This window comes from Patagioenas fasciata, chromosome 8 (genome assembly GCF_037038585.1).
Source record: "Patagioenas fasciata isolate bPatFas1 chromosome 8, bPatFas1.hap1, whole genome shotgun sequence".
In the NCBI taxonomy this organism is placed as follows: Eukaryota; Metazoa; Chordata; class Aves; order Columbiformes; family Columbidae; genus Patagioenas; species Patagioenas fasciata.
The window spans coordinates 7,195,445-7,214,555 of record NC_092527.1 but is presented as its reverse complement, the minus strand read 5'-3'; the positions used below and the strand labels follow the sequence as shown (position 1 = coordinate 7,214,555).

The window sequence follows — 19,111 nt, the reverse complement described above, 5'->3', positions numbered from 1 at the left end:
CCGCCCACCGAGCGGCCTGAGGGGCGACCGGGAGGCGGTGGCCGGGAGGTGGCGGCCGGGCCCACCGCGCCGGGGAGCGGCCTGCGGTCCTCGCTGGGCGCCTGCCGATCCTGGGGCTGTGCCCGCGCCCTTCTCCCGGCGGCGGCGGGGGCCTCGGCGGCCGAACCCCGCCGTGCATCCCGGGCGGTTGTAGCGCAGCCCCGGGCAGCGGAGGGGGCGGGTCCGCGGGGTGCTGCGAGGACACGCTCGGCTGTTCGGTCCCGAATCTGAGTGGTTTGTTGGAAAAAGGGCAGAGAGACGCCGTGAGAGCGGAGAGAGAGCGCGAAGATCTCGGGGCCCAGCCCCATCGCCCGGGCCAGGCGCTGCTGCCGCCCTCACGGCCCCGGCCCCGGTTCCGGTCCCGGCAGGATGAGCATGGCCCAGGCCGGGGCCGTAGCTGCAGCGGCCTCGGGGCTCCTCGTCTTCTTCCTCTACTGCTCCATCCACAGGGTCGAGGAGGGACACCTGGCCGTGTACTACAGGTACGTGCCTGCCCGCCGCTCCCCTCCCCGGCCGGGGTTCCTCCCTGGCCCCGGTTCAGCAGTCAGGGCTCCCCCTCAGTTTCCCTCCAGCTTTTGCCCCGAGGTTGAGCAGACGATGTCGCTCCCACTCGCTTACACCAGAAGGTGTGGCCCACAGAATCCCAGAATGTCAGGGGTTGAAGGGCCCTGGAAAGCTCATCCAGTGCAATCCCCCCATGGAGCAGGAACACCTTGATGAGGTTACACAGGAAGGTGTCCAGGCAGGTTTGAATGTTTGCAGAGGAGGAGACTCCACAACCTCCCTGGGCAGCCTGGGCCAGGCTCTGCCACCCTCACCAGGAAGAAGTTTCTTCTCAAATTTAAATGGAACCTCCTGTGTTCCAGTTTGAACCCATTGCCCCTTGTCCTATCACTGGTTGTCACCGAGAAGAGCCTGGCTCCATCCTCCTGACACTCACCCTTTACATATTGATCCCCATGAATGAGTCCCCCCTCAGTCTCCTGTTCTCCAGCTCCAGAGCCCCAGCTCCCTCAGCCTTTCTTCACGCGGGAGATGCTCCACTCCCTTCAGCATCTTGGTGGCTGCGCTGGACTCTCTGCAGCAGTTCCCTGTCCTTCTGGAGCTGAGGGGCCACAACTGGACACAATATTCCAGGTGTGGTCTCCCCAGGGCAGAGCAGAGGGGAGGCCACGCTCTGTGCGGAACCATTACGAGTTTCCTTCTTTCTGAAGCCCAGGCTGCTTTTCCTTCTTCCCTTTTTCTGCATCACAGTTTGGGTTTCAAAGCTTAGGGGACCAAAGTTCTTCGTTTGCCCACTTGTTGATTTCTCCCTCTGACATGGAGGGCTGTCACCTTTGTCCCGAGGCTTTATTGCTGCTTTTAAGCAGGTTTTCTTCCTGGCTCTGGGCTGAGTTTCACCAGGGGTTTCTAGCTGCCCTGAATAGCATCTCTAGAGCAACTCATTGGTCTACAACAGCGAGTGATCACTAAATGACTACTTTTTGCTTCAAAAGCACCAGTGTTTCTGTGGTTTTTGCTATTTCTGCTGTTTTTCGCTATTTCTGCTGGTTTTCTGCCCTGTCTTTTCTACCCTTTGCACTCACCACTGTGAGCCAGTTTTCTTTGCACCGCTCCTTCCTTTAGTTGCAAGCGTGCCAAACAGCACAGGCCCTTGCAGGACGCTGCAGGGGACCTGACCGCGCTACGAGGATCGATCGCTTAGAGCTCTCCTCTGTCTCCTGTCTTCTAACCACCTGTCAGTGGGTTTTCTCTGTGCTTTGGGTAAGGGGCTGTGCCAAATGCCTTGTGGAAATCCAAACTGCCGGTATCACATCAACTGCTGGATTTTTCCATGGTTACCGGTGAACTATTTAGAGAGGAAAGTGTGTGTTCTTGAAACCCTCTGCAGTGTTGCAATGCTGGAAGAATTGAGCAATATCTGCCTTGTCTGAAAGTTAACTGCTTACAGCACTGAAGCAAATGATTGCTGATTTGCAGCAGGCAAGTATCATGCGCTGTCAGCTCTATTTGTAGAGCAGTTGTTGGCAAATTTGCTGCAGGGGAGTCATGTAATTTGTGCTGCCACGGTTGTGACTCCTGGCACTTTGAATATACTTGCTCGGTCTGAAACTATTTTGCAGTTGCTTGTGCCTTTTCCCCATTTCCCTGTCTCTCTGTAGGGGCGGTGCGTTGTTAACCAGCCCGAGCGGACCAGGCTACCACATCATGCTCCCGTTCATTACCACCTTCAAGTCCGTGCAGGTCGGTGCCTCCTCATCTTGGCAGAGGGTGGGTTGGGAGTGGATGTGGGTGGGGATGTTGCTGGATGGGGATGACGGGTGTTTGCTCAGTGATGTGACGGTCAGAGCGGCAGCTCCTGCGAAGCCCTTGGTTCCTTCTGCCTTAGGTGGCAGTGCCAGCTGTGTGCTGGGACTTGTCCTTTTGGTGGAATCTGCACAACGTGTGGTGTGTTGCTTGGGACAGGAGATGTCTTGCTCTGGGAAAAGAGTCTGTGTTTGTGGCCTTAATTGTTTCCCAGAAGAGCTGCAGATCTTAGTGCCAGAGGAGTTGAGAGCAGAGAAATGAGCACAGTTGCCTTTCTGTCTCCCAAAAGGTTGTTGAAAAGAAGTCTGTCTTCTACCCACACCTGCAAAAGTTGCAAGAGAGGCAGAGGATGCATTTTTGACTCAATTTTTGGCTTCCATGGTTGTGAGGGTCTGGGCACAGCTTGATCTTCCTACAGAATGAACAGGGTTTGTGAGCACTGGTTGTCTTTCTATTTCAGACCACGTTGCAGACTGATGAAGTCAAAAATGTGCCTTGTGGGACAAGGTATGTTTCTCCTTTGTATTTCTTCTGGTGATGAGCAGATGCGCTCTGTTGTGTGGTTTGCAGCCAGTCATTTACAGCTCTGCGACACAGAAAGTGGAAAGTAAAGGCACATACCCTGTAATTTATACCAGACTGCCCTCTGTTTCGCAGTATTTTCTAGTCTGAATCTTGTGGCTAATACAAGTGCTGACCTCCGCAGTGGGCAAAAGTAGATGGCGAATGGAAATCCTCCTGATGGGAGGTGGTTCGTTTCAAATACAGCTCAAGGAAATGAGTCTCTTGGAATTGTTTGGGCATTTTTGGAATTGATGTTTCACCTGACGTAAAGAAAGAATAGGGAAGAATCCTGTGCATAGGTGGCACCTACCTACCTCATCATTAAGTTGTCAGCACAGATCTGTGCAGTTTTAACAAGCAGAGCAGGAACAGAAGGAGAAGGCACCAATCCTGTTGTGTTGGTTCATTCACAAGTGAAAGTAATGACTGACTATGTTTCTTCAAGATAAATACAAAACTGGTGATTTGCCTTTTATCTTTAAGGTACTCAACAATATTTCTGTTTAAAAATAAAAAAAGGAGAAAATTCAGTATGATTTTAATGATGACACACAACAACCATGTTGAAATTTAAAGTTAGTGGCAACATTAATAAAGCAGAGTTAATTTTTATCTGGTTTTTAACCCTTATTGAAATGAGTTCTTGGAATGATTCCTATAGCATCAGACATCACTTGTGCTCAAGTATTAACGTAAAGCTCTCCTGGGCCCTAACTGATTTTAGTTTCAGGTCTCAAACCTCCTTCAGGAGTGTCTGTATATAATGCTGGTGTTCAGTGCTGCAGCCAGGGTTTGTGGTCAGGTAAAGAGGCTTTAGGTCAAGCAAAAAGCAATTGCAGGAGGGAGGAGTAAGGCTCGTTATATTCCGTATTCCTAGCTTTTAAATGGCACAGTCTGTTTAATCCTGTATAGTTAGTTTAAATTCCTGTTACATTTCAACGTTGTGCAGTGCAGGTGGTTGTGAAGTTACCGGTAATAAACTTGCTTTAAAACACCAAACAGCTGGTGAAACATTTCTTAGTTAATAATTGAATGCCCTTCAGACCAAAGATCCCAACAGCCCTGTTTATTTTTAAGGTGTTCCTGCAGGAGCCTCTGGATTTGCTACATTTGGAATCAAAGCTGCTCCGAGCCAAAGCTTTGAATCTACATTTCCATAACAAAACATGAGCTTATCAATAACAAATAGATCAAATCTCAAGTTTCACTGTCCCAGTTTGAAGTTCATTATAAGAGTAGACCCTAAACAGTTTAAATTTCTGCAATTATGTATTAAACCATGAGATTTTAAAGGCTGGGTTTGTCTTCCACCATATCCATGTTCCTTTTCCCTGTGTCCTCGTCTACATTAGGAGGTTTCTGAATGACTGTATGGTGTCCCATCCCCAGTTTCTGCCTCACCTGTCCCATTTATACTTGACAGCATTAAGTGAATACATTAAATGCAGGTCTGCTGCTCTCCAAAAACTGATGGAAAATCAGTTCAATCAACCAGTTTTACAAGAGCAAAGTACTCAAAAGAACTGGCTAAAACAATTAATTGAGAATGAATATACTTGTGAGTACACTAGTTGTGGAACAAAATGTGTTGAAAATGGTGTTATGGAAATATTTAATGGGAAAGTTAGCGTTTTTCTTACAGGCTGAACTATAAAGAATCGTGCTGAATATTGCACAAGTACTTAAAAGGCCAAGAAACAGTAAATATTGCTCAAGCACTAGATGTTTATTTGCAAAGGAGCGAGAGGTGTCTGTGCTCACGCTGCAGGTCTTTGGCAGGAACACAGAGGAATGCCGTTCTGGGACAGGTCCCTGTTTGTTAGCTGGTCACGTGGAGAAATGTGGCATGAATATTGCAAGGGGATGTATTGCATTAATCCCCATACCTCTAGACAGACCAGATCTGGCATTTAGGCCCAATTTTTACATGCTCTGATTGCCTAACCTGGTCTGGTCTTATTGAAACAGCTACTAGTGCGTGTTAGTCTCCTGTAGCATTCCCTGCACGCTTTCACCTTGTCCTATTGCTGCCTAATTACGTTTAAGCTTCTGCCAGGTGCACATAATCCATGCGTTGATCCTCCTTTCAGACTATGGATTTCTTCTTGTTCCTTGCTCCCCGACCCTGCTCAGGCCGTGGAAACGGCAGCGGGGAGTCGCGAGCGCTGGAAACCTCCCATGGGAGTCACCCGCTTGCCCTTGGCAAACAAGGCCGTTTGGAGGGTGGTAGTGGCTTGTCCAGGTGTGAAGAGTGAGCGCTGCCTGAGCCAGCGCTTCAGCTGTAGGTGCCAGAGGGCAAGTAAAGCGGCTGCGGGCGATGAGAGGGTTTGTACAGTTCCAGGTCAAGACGGTGTGTGAATCACCCGAAATCGGTGCAGGGAACTCTGCCAGAAACTGCCCAGGACAGAGCCTCCTGCACCCCGGGAGTTTGCTGACATCTGCTGGACCAGGCTGTTTGACAGGATGTCTTGTCTGAGATGCTCACTCGAAGATCATAGGATAGAATCACAGCATCATAGAATGTCCTGAGTTAGAAGGACCCACAAGGATGATGACGTACACCTCCTGTCCCTGCACAGGACACCCCACAGGTCACAGCGTGTGTCTGAGGATGTTGTCCAGTCTTTTCTTGAACACTGGAGCTGTGACACCTCTCTGGGAGCCTGTTCAGTGTCCAGCACCTCTGGGTGAAGAACCTTTTCCTAATGTCCAACCAACCCTCACCTGGCACATCTTCTGCCGTTCCCCTGGGTTCTGTCATTGGTGACCGGAGAGAAGAGCTCAGCGCTCACCCCTTCTCCTTCCCTTGTGAGGAAGCTGCAGCCGCCATGAGGTGAGGGTTCTAGGTCAGTCTGGCTCCTGGGTTTAGAGCAGCAAGGTCCAGAGAGCCATCCCCACTGCACCATGTGAAATGATGGTGGCTCTGGTGGCAAGCTGGCTGGAAAATGCGGTGCAAGTGCTTTGTAGGCTTGGTTTAACCTTAAGGCCTCAGTGGGGAAATAGGTGGCCAGCGTATTCGGGCTCCAAGTGGCACCTGTTCCCTTGAAGCTGTTGCCTGACCAACAGAACTGCCCTGGCTGTTCATGCAGGCTGGGGAACAATATGCTGCAAAGCAGCTCCATGGAGAAGGATTTGGGGTTTCTGGACAACGGCAAGTAGAACATGAGCTGACAGTGTCCCTGGAGCCAAGAGGGACCCATGTCCTGATGCATCCAGCTCAGCATCACCAGGCTGGGCAGGGAGGGGATTGTCCTGCTCTGCTCTGGCCTCACCTGGAGCATTCACTGTGTGCAGGGCTGGGGACACAGGAGGAAAAGGAGATAAAGCTACTGAAGTATGTCCAGAGGAGGCTACAAAGCTGGTGGAGTTTGGAGAGGAGGCCATGAGCAGTGGCTGAAGTCCTTGGGTTTCTTCAGCCTGGAGGAGTCTGTCACTTGCAGTGAGAAATAGTCGTTTTATTGGATGTGGTGGGACAGGATGCAGAACAGATGAGAAAAACACATACGCAGGTATTATAACTGCTCCTGTGACCTGACATACCTATAAAGGATCCATAAACCTGTCTTATTTTTAAGTAATAGGACCGGTTCTTTAAAGAGAGCTAGCAAGAATGACCGTGGCGTAAAGAGAAATCTGGAGTGAAAAAGGGATTAATACTCTTAATAATAGTATCTCACTGGGAATTAAGTCTCTTTTTAGCCACAAATATATTTTCTGCTAGCTTGTCCCTTCCAACAGGCAAGTTCAGCTCATCGACAACATTTTCAGCTCATAGCTTGCCATGCAGCAGGCAGGTTTGCAGACCAAGAAAGTTCAGGTGATCTTTGTGCAGACTTAGCAGCTTTGAAGCGATTAGGGTCTGCAAAAGAAGAAACCAAGCTTGTCGTGGGCAATAGGTTTGAGTTAAAACAGCACAGAGACTCAGTGTGAGATCTGCTTGTGGGGATCAGCTGTCTAAACAGTTTCTGCTAAAGCTTCTTGTTTGTGATTTGCCTTTGCCCTGAGGATAAAATCATGAGTGTCATGCTTTTAAAATACACTCTTGAGAGAAGAGCTGCACATGGTTGCGCTGTTACTGCAGAGATATTTGCAACATGATACTGATGCAGGGAATGTGAATTAAAGCGCTTTGCTTCTTCCTTTCTAACAGGGACGTTGTCGAGTTCCTGCTGGAGTTAGTAAATGCATGAAATTAAACTAAGGGCTTTTCTATTTAAAATGTATTTGCTGCTTAGAAGAGCTGTGGTGTGTCTGCAGTTTGTGTCTGCTCTGCTGCTTGCAGGTGCCATCTGCTGTCCTTGTTGCCTTCCCTTCATCGTGCTGGACGCCCCTTTCTTATAGATGCAGCTACGTTCCTGTTCAGAGATGTTTTCCTTTAGCTGGCCAAGCAGGAGATAACGAAGTGAAGCGAAAAGGCTTTGCAGACTTGCTGGAGCACGCTTTTGGTTTGTGCAGAGAGGGACCAGTCCATACAAAGCTTGGGGTTTGGTGCCATCTAATTGCAAAATGCTCAAGAAGTTCAGAATCGTTCTGGGTAAATGTAGCAGAATTTAGTAAAAGATGGGGAAAAGATGACTTGGCTTTAATTATGGTCCACTGTTAATGGCTGCAGTAATAATTCCTGCATTCTCTTTTTCGCTTACAGTGGCGGCGTTATGATCTACATTGACCGAATAGAAGTTGTGAATAAATTGGCACCGTATGCAGGTATTTCCCATCCTGTTTTGACAGGCAGCACTGTGACCACCTTCACTTGTCCTGTAGCAGCCCTCTCTTGGTTTGCAAGACTTGAATTCTCCATATCTTGCTACTCTTATGGTTCCCAGTACCACAGTGCTTAGTTTCCTGTGTGTGTGTGCAGGCTTTCCAAAGAGCCACAGGTTTGCGAAGATGAAAATAAATTCTAGGCTTGCTTCTGCCCCATATGTTTAGAAATGCGACGGGTGCTCAAACCGTCCTGTTTCTTGCTGCCGCAGGGGAGACCACCCATGGAACTACATGGCACAAACCAGCAGGTGCTTGTCAGCTCAGCTCCTGGGAAAATTGCGAAGGCAAAGCCTATGAAGGAGCTTCGTACCTTCTTGTTTCACCAGCTGCCAAAACAAAAGACCCAGTGTCGAGGGTTTAGATTGCGGGGTGACAATAAAACCGTGGCAGATGTATTGTTAACCCTGTCCCCCCATTTCCCACTCAGGCAATCGGGAGGGAAAGAAGGACAGAGAGAAGAGAGCTGGAAAAATTAAAAATGTTTTACTAATGCTACTGGTAAGAATAGAGAAAATAATACAAAATATACAAAACCAATCCTGAAAGTCCCAGCAACTGCAGAGCTGGCACCTGAAGTCCTGGGCTGGACTCTGGAGCCAACCGGAGCTGGGTTCAGTCTGGCACTGGGCCTCAGTTCACAGGGAGGACTCGCGAGGTCCTCTCCTAATGTCGGCCATAAGGAAAAGGAACAAAGGGACGAGATCCTCGTGATCTCCCACTTTTATATGAAGTATTCACATGAATGGGATGTTATACACAGTTGGTCGATTCCTTGGTCACCTGTTTCTCGTTGCCCCTCTGGCGAGATGTCCATCCATGCTTATCAATAACCTCGCATTCCATTGCTAGGTTTACCAAAACGTGTACCTGGTTCTCCAGGAAAATGCAGCTAATACGAAGCTTTAGCTGACAGGTAAATTCACTACAAGAGAAACTTGTTTTATAACAAAACCAGGACACCCATACAGCTGTTTTTTCCAGCAGCATAGCTTAATGCAAATGCTGGTGTACTGAGGCACTGAAGGGTGAATTCGTGTTAAAATTGTGGGAATGATACTTGTTTTCACTTTATTGTAGTATCAGTTCCTATACATGCAGGTCCTGGAGAGGCTTGACTGTTCCGTTTGTTTATGCAGATCATAAAACAGGACTGTGCAGTATATCTAGGTGTAATTACTCTGCTCTTTGAAGTCGCGTAATCCCAGCAGCACTGGAGAGGACGTCTGCAGGTTTCTCTCTCCCTCCTTCCTGCTCACTGCAGGCTTCTCCCTGCTGCGCTGGGCAAACCCCGAAGGATGGAGATCCCCCACCCACCCGTGCAAGTGCTGCACCGCTTTCCTGATACCCAGAGCTACCGTTCCGCAGTTGTGGCATTGCAGAAAGCAATACATGTCTGTGGTGACCTCTGGTAATTCTCTTGCTCCCTCAGTGTATGATATCGTGAGAAACTACACCGCGGACTACGATAAGACCTTGATCTTCAATAAAATCCATCACGAACTGAATCAGTTCTGCAGCGCCCATACCCTACAGGAGGTATACATTGAGCTGTTCGGTAAGTGGATGTGCCCGCCGAGGGCTGTGTGATCTCCCTGTTCTGCTGTGGAATATGTTGCAGCAGGCTCCTGTGAGCGAACAGTCTAGAATCCACCTCCTTATATATCCATATGGCACTTCCCATGCGACTCCAGTGGTTCAGATTTCTTTGTCTTTCCACATCTGCATGTGGGAATTTGATTTCGGTGTTTTTCCGCTTAGAACTGAATTCTGGACACACAAAGTAGCCATATGCATGGGGTCGTGCCTGTTGCCTTCACTATGATGACGGTTTTGTCTTGTCCACTTCTACTTTTAGGCCGCTATTCTGAATTGACATTTTTTACTTTCAAAGCTTCCTTGTGGCTGTTTTTAGCTAGTGAGAGCCAGAAGGGATGTGCTTTCAGTTCATTGCAATGCTCTACTTATTTCACAAGGGGGTAGCAGTGCTTCAGGAATTAGCAAAGTTAATGTTCTGCTTCTCGGTACACACCTGTGCCCCCAAAAAACCCATAGCACCACGTTTGTTCTTGAGTGGCAGAGCAGGGGAAAATCAGTTTATGGAAGATTGATTGTCAGAGTTTTAATATTAAGACACCCTAAATCTTTGAATGCTGTACTCAGATTTGCCAAATATCTGTAGTCAGAGGGGATTTTGTGGTACTACATGCGACTTAATCCTCTCCTAACTGGCCATTTCTGTGGAAGGATCTTCCTGGAGCTTGGAAGTGACAAAATGCGTTTGTTCAATAGCCGGTACTGGGTCCCACAGCTCCCTAGAGACTTAAGGAGAAATGACGGTAAGCGAAGTGATCTCTCTCCTGTTCTCCACAGATCAGATAGATGAGAATCTGAAGTTGGCCCTGCAGAAGGATCTCAATGTCATGGCACCAGGTCTCACTATCCAGGTAGGTTCATTCCCTAACAAAGATTATTCTTCATTCCACCTCTAATTTGCTCACCTTTCGCTAGATTTATGAGGTTTCTTGCTTCAGTTTTCCACACGATGCGAAATAGTTGAGCCTTGAGTTGAGCTTTGTCAGTTGAAGACTGTTCATGCAATATGGACCACTTCTAAATGCTTGTTTTATGTTAGGGGAAGACCCTAACATAGCATGTTAGGATAGAGAAAATGACCGTTTAGGCCACAGACCTGCAGGTATTGCATTTAATTTGCAAAGAGCAAGATAATGTTTTTCTTTAAGCTACCTTGGGCACCCCTGCAAAGCTGGGCTCTCCAGCACGCCAGTGCTGTTCCTACAGGTAACTGGAGAGGAAGAAATCTTCCTCCTTTCTGCATTTGTGCCAGAGGTAGGGAAAGATGTTAGATCTTAAGTGATTTTCTGCTTACACTTAACATTAGAAAATCATCTTTAATGTTAGCTGGGGTATGGGACACACTGACTTTTTGGCATGTTGAAGTTCAGGGTAACCAACTGTGAAAAATAGACCTTAAGCTCACGAGGGTGAAGTTGGCAATCTCTGGAGATTTCTGCTGTAGGGATGAGCGAGGCCAAATCTGTGTTGCTTTTCTTGTTGCCACGTTTGTCCAGGCTGGCTGGCTATGTGCAGCTGACAGCACGTGAAATACTGCGATGGATAGTGTTCTGCTTTGTGGCTCATTTGTGCATAGGCTTGCTCTGTTCTGGAGAGGGTATAAACCACAGTGTCTTACCACAGAGAAATTGAGATGGCACCTGCTCTTCCAAATATCCAAGCTAACTTGCAATGTACGTTGCAGAGAGATTTCCTATGAAGGTTCATCATCAATCAATTATTGTCATAATGTAAAGGCCCTTTTTGATCTCAGGGTGCAGAAGGGCATAAGCAAAGCTAACAGTTCTTTGCTGGGAGATGTTAACTACAGAACTAGGTCTTCAATGTGCGCTATCCCATCTCTAATTTGGCATGACCAGTCTTCACTGTTGGTCGAAAGTTGAGGGATATTCTTGCCTATGTGAGCCCAGACTGAGTGCACCAGCCCAACAGTTTGAAGCGGTTCCAGAACTAGCAAGGCAAGTCGTTCATCTCTTGTACTCAGGAGACTCTGATCCTGTCCTCATGTTCCTCTTGTTCCCATTCAAAGCAGAGCTACACCCTTGTCTCCAGTGAAGTTGTGCCTCAGCACACACCTCTGCCAGAAATACCCGGCTCCTGCAGTGAAGTACTTAAGTGTACTTAGAATTTAATAGTTTTGTGAGCTCTAAGGGAAATAATTCTTTATTTGGGCATAATCAGAGATCACTGACAAGTCATTATTTAAATAAGTGACACAGAAAACAACTCTATTGAAAAGATTATGTTAAGGGAAATTAGTAGCATTTATTTCTAGGTTTATTAAAGTTATTTAGTGTATATGAAACCTTCACAAGTCCTCCAGGTTCCCTGATGCAAAACTTTCTTAACTGAAATGATGACCACAGGCTGACAGTCGGTGACCAGCTGAAAGGGCAGGAGGGCTGGGTGCTTCTGGAGGGTGTTGAGTGCAAGTTTTGGCACTGATGAGCAAAGCTGAGTGGGAGGGGTGCTCTGCTGGACATTTTAGAAGCAAGATCTGTTTGGGAGGTGAAGTCTGGTTGCAGAGTGAGCTGGAGCAGGGGTAAGGTGCTGAGGTCCTTGGAGGAGGGATGCTGACAGGAGAATTATGGGCCTGGGCTCAAGGAGGACAGGACTCGGTTTGTGCAAGATGTGTGTGGCAGGGTCCTGTGGGAGACTGCGGTGGTCAGCAAAGGAGGCCAGGAGGCCCCACTTCACCGAGGATGCCCCGAAGTCTGAAAAGTCGAGCAGGTGAGACAGGAGTCTGGTGTGGATGGACAAGGAGCTCCTGACTGAGCTGAAGAGCAAACAGGAAGCTCACAAAAGGCGGAGTATGGATAGATGAGTTGGGAGGAATAAAGTTTAGTTGAACAGAGAGCTCGGGGACAACCTGGGGCCTGTTGCATGGGAACGGTCCCTTTTCTCGCATGCAGAAGCTTGCCTGGACACGTCCACACCCCGTTCTCCTCTGTGGAAGCCCCTTGGTTCTTTGCAGACTTAATGACACCAGAGAGAAGCACCTGGTTCAGCGCTAGCCCGACAGTGGAGATGGAGCAGGAGGATTGTGAAGCAGTCATACAACCGTGGAGCATCAGTCTGCACCTCCCAAAACTCAGTAACGAGTCACACAGTGTGCCACCTGCACAGCGTTAGCTCTTGGTCCTACCTCTGGAGGTGTTCCCTCATGTTTCAGATAGAGAGCTCTGCAGAGCAGCTCGGTGGCTGTCTCTGGCCTGTACCTGAGTTATGGTGTCAGCACCATCATGCACATCACGCTTGATGGGCTGCAGTTGTGAACAGCGACAGATTCCAGCTGCCACCTGTGTCCTCCTGTCTTCACTGAGATGTCTTTCATGGCATGGTCGCTTTTGCAAGCTTTTCTCCTGGAAAGTCCATTCTTGAGCTCATAGTCCTGCAAGTCTCACTCCTGTGATTTAATTTCATTTGGTTCTTGAGCCCCTTTTCTGAGCAGTACTTTGGAAAGTGGTGTCTGGTGATTAAAGAGTCTTTGGGGTGGAGAACTAAGCTGCTTCTAACAAAGGACCTCTTTAGCAGTCTGCTCCACGGGTCTTACTTAGAATCATTTTGGTTGGAAGAGACCCTCAAGATCATGGAGTCCAACCATAACCCACCCCTGGCACTGCGCCATGTCCTGAGAACCTCATCTCTGTCTGTCCAACCCCTCCCAGAGGGTTGGGAACCATTATGGGTGGTCTCGGATCAATGTCCAGAGCACTACAGCTAGTTTTGCGAAGACATTGCAAACTTATGAAGCTCACATCAAAACATTTAATTTAAAATGCGCTCACTTTTTATTTTTTTCAACAGGCCGTGCGTGTTACGAAACCCAAAATCCCAGAAGCCATCCGAAGAAATTTTGAGTTAATGTGAGTAACTGTACATTAAAGTGTATTAATTGGTTTTGAGGGTGCAGCACAGACCTGATGCTATTAGAAAGCTCTTACTTGGTGCTCAGAAGATGAGAGGTGGGCTCTAGCCAGTGTGTGCTTGGCTAAGTGCCCTCACGCATTCTCTTTCTCCATTTCCATAGCTCCTTCACCTTGAAGCCTTTCAGCCCTTCACAGAGATGGTTTTTAGTGTGTCCAGAGTCCCTATCTGGTCCTTTATGTAGAGGGGACACCCATGCGCTATAAAGAACCTGTAGAAGACTTGTAAACTGAATTCAGGGCTCTTGACATCTCACCCCTGAAGTGTCCTCCAGCAAACTCACAGAATTGCAGTCAGGTTTTAGTCTGATAGGTACCTGCGGAGGCATTCTGTCACAACCCCTTCCCAAAACAGCGCAAATTCTGCAGCAGGTTGCTGAGGGCTGTGTGTGGGTGAGCCGGGGCACCCCTGGGGACGAGGATCCCCTCCACTCGCATGGGGATGGGCTGGTTCCTTGGGGCCGGCTGGGGTTTCACACACTGCTCTCCGGGACCCCTTTGGTCAGGGGGAGATGCCGTTGGGTCCCCCGTCACCTCCTGAGCAAGCCCGGCTCCCCCAACCTCTCCCATGCCCCTGGACCTGCAGCCTCCCTGCACTGGGCTCCCTCCTCCCGAGAGCCTCAGGCTGTACACAGCACCCAGCTGTGGCCTCCCCGGTGCCAAACAGCTGGAATGAGCCTTCCTTTGACCTACACCTGTGCTTGTACAGCTGAAGACAGAGCTAGTCCTCATGGCTGCGAGGACGTGGTGCTGGCAACTGCTCAGCTTCTTGTGCCCCTGACCTGGTTTGCAGAGCTGTGCTGTGGTTTCTCACCCTGCAGGGAGGCTGAGAAGACCAAGCTGCTGATTGCAGCCCAGAAGCAGAAGGTGGTGGAGAAGGAGGCAGAGACGGACCGGAAGAAAGCAGTCATTGGTATGTCACCTGCTGGGAGTACCAGCGGATGGGGCCAGACTGCATTTCCATTCCTACATCTCCCAGTAAGCTGGAGTAGGAGGTTTTCTTGCATCACTGACAGCTCCCTGAGGGAGCATGGCCAGGCTGCACCAACAGCTGTGTGGAAAATAGGAGTGTTTGTGCTGCTGCATCTACGTCCCACTTCCCTCCCCAGAGCAGCAAACACCTCTGTCCTACAGCAAGGCCAAGAGGTAACAGCTCTGCCAGAAAAACTGCTTGGCCTTGAAACTAAATGTCCCTGTGCCAGAGGGAGTCACACCTGCAAAAGAGATGTCAGCCAGTGCAACTCTGGAAACATCAGCAGTGTGTTTTCTTTTTGTAACTGTATTGCTTGGAGTACAAACTGGTGCTGTAGGATCCCAGCAGGGAGGAAACTGCTTGCAACCAGGTGCTGGGGTCAGGATACTGATGCTGAAGTCCTGAGAAGTGAATGTCTGAGCTGAGCCTGTTGTGATTGCAGAGGCAGAGAAGGCTGCGCAGGTGGCCAGGATTCACTATCAGCAAAAGATTATGGAGAAGGAAACAGAGAAGCGAATTTCTGAGATTGAAGGTAACGGTGCTGCTGGGGTCATCTTCCAGCCGAGGGTGGTGGCAGGTAGGGGAACCTCAGAACTGGGCTCATGGACATCACCATCCTGCAAAAACAATAAAGGGTGCGCTAGTGCAAGGTTCTGCACTGGGGTCATTCCTGCCCTTTGCAGGTGCCTCTCCAAGGAGGCAGCCGTGCAGTGTCGCACGCATGGGACAGAGGCTCAGGTGCTCGATGTGATGGGGCTATTCCCTTGCTAATGCTTCTTTTCCCCTGCTTTAGATGCTGCATTCCTAGCAAGAGAGAAAGCAAAAGCTGATGCAGAGTACTACACTGCTCGGAAACTGGCTGATTCCAACAAGGTGAGCACTTGAAAGCTGGTCAGAAGAGGACCTGCTTACTCTTTCCCCTCTGCACAGGAGATTCTGTTCAGGTGGGCAGCACAGGGAAAACACTTGATTTAACAGCCCACATCCCAGGAAGCAACTGCTTGCGATGAAATCATATGATGTGGGGCCCAGAAGGTTGTCTCTTAACGGTCTCTGGTTTCTCTTTTTGTAGCTGAAACTTACCCCCGAGTATCTGGAACTAATGAAATACCAAGCGATAGCTGCGAACAGCAAGCTGTATTTTGGTGACCGCATCCCCAACGTGTTTCTGGATTCCTGTGCCTTCCAGCAAGCCAATCTGAGGACTGCCCAAGAAACCAGCCTTCCTTCACAGGAGGCTCCAGAGCCCTCTGCAGAAAGCCACCTCAGAGCAAAGGAGAGCACTGGCTGACAGAGGTGGAAGGATAACCCGGTGTAGCTCAACAGCCAGCCCAGCTGTGGATGGGGATGTTGCCTTGTGCTGGTGCGCCAGATGCGGCTTATGCGTGGACATCTTGCGTGTAGGTGGCAGTTGGGTTGATTTTTTCTCCTAGCAACACGTTGCAAGTGCTCTGCCTCTTCCGTTTCTTCCCCTATTAAATTGGTGCTTCCAAATGAGGGATAATCCTGTACTAACATACCTATACTGGAATATTAAAAGACAGACACCAGGAAAGCCTTCTGCAGTAGGTGCAATTATTTAGCAAGCGTTCCTCTGGAGGTTGGAAGTGTGGCTTTGAGTGCTGTGTTGCTGCGCATTGGTCGTTCCCCAGCGCTCCTTGCTGAGGCCGAGTGAAGAGGTTTCCTTCGTCCTACTGAGGAAGCTTCGCTTTGTGGACTCTGAGGCAGGTTCCTACCATCGCTTTCTAACTCTCCTTGAGGACTCCAGTAGAGTGGGCTCTCCTTGGCCCGTGGAGGCTGCGTGTCCCTGCTCAGGCCTGGTGAGGAGCGGTTTGGTGTGGAATAGGTTATTTGAATAGGATCTGCATAGCCATAATCTTCTTTCCTGTAGGCAGTGGCACTAGATAACAACTTGGAGCAAGCAATCTCTAACAGGCTTCTGTAACTCCCCTTCTCCAAGCAAGAGCCTTACACTGGCTGGCTGTGACTGACTGTATGTGGTACGTTTCAGCGGGGTGGCTGGGTTTCATCTTGCACCCTAAACCAGATTTCAGAGTGCATGGAGCACCTCCGAGCAGCTGGTTGGGAACAGAGCTGGGAAATCTTTGCTCGGACCCCACAGCCTCCCTGGAGATCTTCTCAGCTGGGAAAGGAGGCTGAACTTCCACTGCTCTGCCTTGCTGGCCAAGGGAAGGGAAAGAGAAGAGTGAAGGGACCCCGCTCTGCAGCAGATCAGACCTTTGACGCCTCAGTGCAAAGTAGGTGAGGCATCACTGCTCCCCCATGCAAAATCCACCATTCCAAGAAGAACTGGGACCTGTCCTTGAACAGCCACGGTGGGAGCCTCCTGCTGGTCCTCTGGTCACTGGCCAGGCTTTGCTGTGGTGCAGGTTTTTGACTCGCGAGCAGTGCTGGCAGGATGCTCTTTTCTCTGATGTGTATTGTAAATCCAGCCCCTGCTCCCCACGTGCCACTGCAGGGTGAGAGAAAGAGATGTGCTCGGGGGGAACATCTGCTGGTACGATCTGCTTTCCTCTTTCCCTCTGTCCTCCCATCTGCCTGTGAGGACGTGCTTCTTTCTAGGACCTGCTCCTCGTTGTGTTCTGCAGTGATCCCAGAAGATGATGTCTGGGGAAGCAACTGGCAAGAGGTTGAGCTGGAATGGCATTCCCCAGCTGGCAGCACAGCAGCATTGCCTGCTTCTGAACCCACCACCTGTTCGGGGATGGCCTCTCCTCCACCAGCTGGGACATCCTGCTTCCCTGTCCCCTTGGTGCAGTCATGCAGTGCTCAGCCCTGGCGCAGTTCACCGGATGGGCTGGTTGGTGGTGACGGGCCGGTGGGTGTTGAGATCCGTCCCTGGCACCATCTGCAGCCTCAGAGCAAGAGGAGGGACGTGCTTAGCTTTTGCGCTGGTGAAACATTTAGCTCAAAACATATGGTCTGAGCTTCGCCTCTGCTAATGGTTTTCCTACGTGACTTGTGTGGGCTTCAGGCTTTCCAGTGCTGTGTTGCTGTCCTGTGGGGCTCGTCTCAGAATAACAGCATCTCTCCTCAAGGAAGTCTGGTAACATGGTGCCTTATGCTGTCTCAGCTCCTGCTCTGGCTGATTCTCCTCCTTTGGGGCAGAGCAGGGGTGTGTTGACTTTGCTGCTTCTGGTAATACCTGGCTGTGGGACTTTGCAGCAGCTTCAGGTGGTATTTCTGTCCTACATCTGTCTGCAGCCTCCCAAGGCCCAGCTGGTGCTCTGCTCCAAGATACCATCTCTTCTTTAAACCCAGACGTGGCAGAAGCACAGGACCGGGACCCTGCCCCAATGGGAGGCCAGCTGAAGGTGCTGAGCACCAGTCCCAGCTTCCAGGGAGGGAGGTCATGGTGCCTCCTCCTGCCCTAAGGACGAGAGGAAGGTGCTCTTGCTGTCACCAGGAGAGATTTCTCCAGCTTTTGCTGCACACACCTGGTGCACAGGGGATGTGTTACAGGTGTGTGCCCTGCAGATCCCAGCCTGGGGAGCACTAAGCTGAGCTTGTGCTTGGGGGTGCTCATGTCGTCACCTGCTGAAGGCTGTGATGAACAGTGCCCTCGTGGCACAGAGCAGCCTTCGCAGGACACTGGATGGCAGGGAGCAGATGGGATGTCTGTGTGTTGCACTGGAGGCAGCGGAGCCAGCAGACCGGGCAGGGCGATGCGAGCGGGTCTGAGGGCAGGAGAGGACTGGGCAGACAGAGCGTTGGCACCACCAGCCCCTGCGGTGTCCCCCCGGGGAAAGGGGACCGGGGCAGAGAGGGGATGGCAGTGTATTTTGTAGCTGTGGTGGTTGAAGTGTCTCCTGGAAGTGCTATTTGATTTGTGAGCTCAAGGTCTCCTTCCTCCTGTGGGGAGGGGGAATCACATCTCTGACCCTCCAGCTCCTGGGTGTCGCTTGACTTGCAGCACGCGTGTTGCAGCAGAAACACGGCCACTTTGGTTGAATTCTGAGATGAAGCTGGGCTTTTAGAACAGAAGCACTGTTGGAATGGGATACAGGCTTGTCTCTGTGTGGTGCTCACTGTGGCTGCCATCAAACCCTGGGCATTGGGCTGGGTGGACAGGATAGGTTCTGCCAGCCTGGAGATGACAAGAGGGAAGGGCAGGAGGGTCAACTAGAAGCAATAACGAGGCAGCTCACAGTTGTCTAGTGATCAGAGCAAGGAGGGGCTGCAGCCCGTGGGGTCTGAGCCTGGCTGGGCCTCCCTGTGGCTGCCCGGAGGGATTTGCGATCAGCGGCTGTCACCCTGCTCTGGGTTGGGTTGGCATCAGCCACCTCCTACCCATGTGGGACACCTGGGGCTTTTCCTGCACTTCCCAGCCCTGCAGCAGTGTGTGCGTGATGCTCTGTGCCTTCTGCAAAAACCTGGCTTCAGAAGCGGGAGCAGGTGTGCAAGGGGAGGGAGTCGCCGTGGCTTTAACAGCCCGGTCTGGGCTTTGCTTCTCTCTGAGCTGGGACATGGCTGCAACTGGGAACGTGGCTTTGAACTGCTTTTTCTCTCTGTTCGAAAGCCCCATGTGCTCCTGTGAGTGAAGGGGTCTGCTGCTGGATCCACACCTTCTTTAAGGAAACACGATACCTATGTTCAAGTTTACATGCACAGTGTTAATTTCTTTTGATAAAGCAGAATAAAGTTATTTTGTTACCATTTCCTTGTTGGCTCTGTGTGTCCTGGTGTCGCTGTAGGCTCTTGGAGGGGGCACACCTGTGCCTCTCACTCTGCAGTAAGGCCATGTCTAGTTGCGTGTCCCCAGCTGCAGTGACTGCGACCCTGCAGCCCCAGGGCTCAAAGAAAACCAGAGGAGGGTGGAGCTGAGCAGCAGGGACAGCACTTGCTGTCCTGCTCCCTTTCTGCTGCCGTGTTCTGGAGCCTGTGGTGGGACCTGAGCCCTCCTGACCCTTGGGCTCCCACC

General features: G+C 50.3%; 1 protein-coding gene across 2 annotated transcripts; it reads left to right on the top strand.

The window, feature by feature from the left end:
- Window positions 1–8: 8 nt before the first annotated feature.
- On the top strand, window positions 9–18,850 carry ERLIN1 (ER lipid raft associated 1). 2 transcript variants are annotated; one of them, XM_065843434.2, is made up of 11 exons: window positions 9–521; window positions 2,202–2,283; window positions 2,807–2,853; window positions 7,556–7,617; window positions 9,107–9,232; window positions 10,048–10,121; window positions 13,078–13,136; window positions 14,018–14,109; window positions 14,612–14,701; window positions 14,963–15,042; window positions 15,242–18,850. In XM_065843434.2, the coding sequence occupies exons 1-11, from the start codon at window positions 409–411 to the stop codon at window positions 15,458–15,460; spliced, it is 1,044 nt and encodes a 347-aa protein (XP_065699506.1). In that variant the 5' UTR covers window positions 9–408; the 3' UTR covers window positions 15,461–18,850. The 2 variants fall into 2 exon arrangements, with proteins under 2 accessions (XP_065699506.1, XP_071667700.1); XM_071811599.1 differs by lacking the exons at window positions 9–521; window positions 2,202–2,283; window positions 2,807–2,853 and adding an exon at window positions 7,212–7,444.
- The last annotated feature ends 261 nt before the right edge of the window (window positions 18,851–19,111 follow it).